Consider the following 1,420-nt stretch of genomic DNA (forward strand, 5'->3'; position numbering starts at 1 on the left):
TATTTTACCCGCTGTGTATGTACAGTATATACTGTACAGTATATGTATATATAAACTTTGTGATGCCAAGTCTTTCCTTTTTAATATTGTTACTGTGTTGATGGTTAACTATAATCTGTTCTGCAAAATGTTTGCAGGTGAAGGTTGGCGACAAAGAGGTGGATGTGATGAAAGGCTTCAGGCTCTATATGACCACCAAGCTCCCTAACCCAGCTTACACTCCTGAAATCAGCGCTCGCWCCTCCATCATTGACTTCACCGTCACCATGAAAGGACTGGAGGACCAGCTGCTGGGTAGAGTCATCCTCACTGAAAAACAGGTAAAACTCCAACCACTCTTCATAGAATTTGGTACTTTAGTACTAAACAAACTCGGTGGCATAGAGCTTTTTGTCAGTTTTTACCCAGCAGGAAATACAGATCGCATGAACTAACATCTACTTACCTAAAAACCAAGATAACATGCGTCAAAGTCAAATTTACCAACAAAAGCAAACACCTTTAAAGTGTCAGGAACTTGAGTCATTCCCTCCTGTCAAAAGAAAGCTGTATTATAAATAAAGAAGCGCAAAAGACTCATTCGTTTATTCCCCTGACAAAACTGGTATTACTGCAGAGAAGCTGTTTTCTTTCTAGAGATCCTAATGGATGATCTTAAAATAAAAGATTCATGTAAGATAAAAAGAATGGTTTGTTTTCTCCAGCAGGTGCTAAATATGAGTATATTTGTAATAAAACAGCGGAGGCTTCCATCCTAATTCAAAACTTATTTTCTTTGGGGCTGCCGAAGCTTTCAAAGCCAACTTTCAAAGCTGCTTTTGGTGCTCAGATTTATCATAATTTCAATGTCATTTCATCAAAACAAACACACAAACAAGAAAATACTCTAAATGGAAATGAAAACTTCAGTCTTTACAGCTTTTTTTTGTTTGTTGGTCTGTTTATACCAAGACCAAAGAATCATACTTAGTTATACAAATCACTTTAATACATCCTCAAAAATAATGTAACCATGGCCAAGAAAAAAAAAACATGAAATCAACCTTTTAAACAAAGGAACAAGTTTGCAGCTGGTAGTGTATGGTTTTATGAGTAAGTAGTTTTTTCTAAAGATTTCAAGTTTAAATGAATTACGGGGAGGGGTATGATATATTTTATTGTGTTTCAATGTGTTTGAGCCTCCACCACAGACCAAGGACAATTTTCTGTTACAGCCTGTGACAGATTTTTTTTAATGAGTGTGTGAGTAAATTTAGGATCTGTTCCCAAACACAGAAAATACAAGAAATGAATCACCACCACCAGAACCACCACCGTTACACCCAAAACTTACACTTACACAGATTTGCATAAAGCAATGCAGAAACTTTTTTTCTTTTTCTTTTCTTCTATTCAATTATTTTAAAGTACAGTAACATAT

The 1,420-nt window shown here is 35.6% G+C and overlaps 1 protein-coding gene across 1 annotated transcript in view; it reads left to right on the forward strand.

Moving 5' to 3' along the window:
• The window catches only part of dnah5 (dynein, axonemal, heavy chain 5), a gene marked incomplete at its 5' end in the record, with an annotated part of 62,439 nt that overhangs the window by 27,240 nt on the left and 33,779 nt on the right, over nt 1-1,420 (forward strand). Inside the window, 1 exon segment of the mRNA XM_014003420.1 lies at nt 138-320. Within this exon segment, the coding sequence (XP_013858874.1) occupies nt 138-320 (183 nt within the window).

Source organism: Austrofundulus limnaeus, unplaced genomic scaffold (genome assembly GCF_001266775.1).
Source record: "Austrofundulus limnaeus strain Quisiro unplaced genomic scaffold, Austrofundulus_limnaeus-1.0 Scaffold18, whole genome shotgun sequence".
NCBI classification, from domain to species: Eukaryota; Metazoa; Chordata; class Actinopteri; order Cyprinodontiformes; family Rivulidae; genus Austrofundulus; species Austrofundulus limnaeus.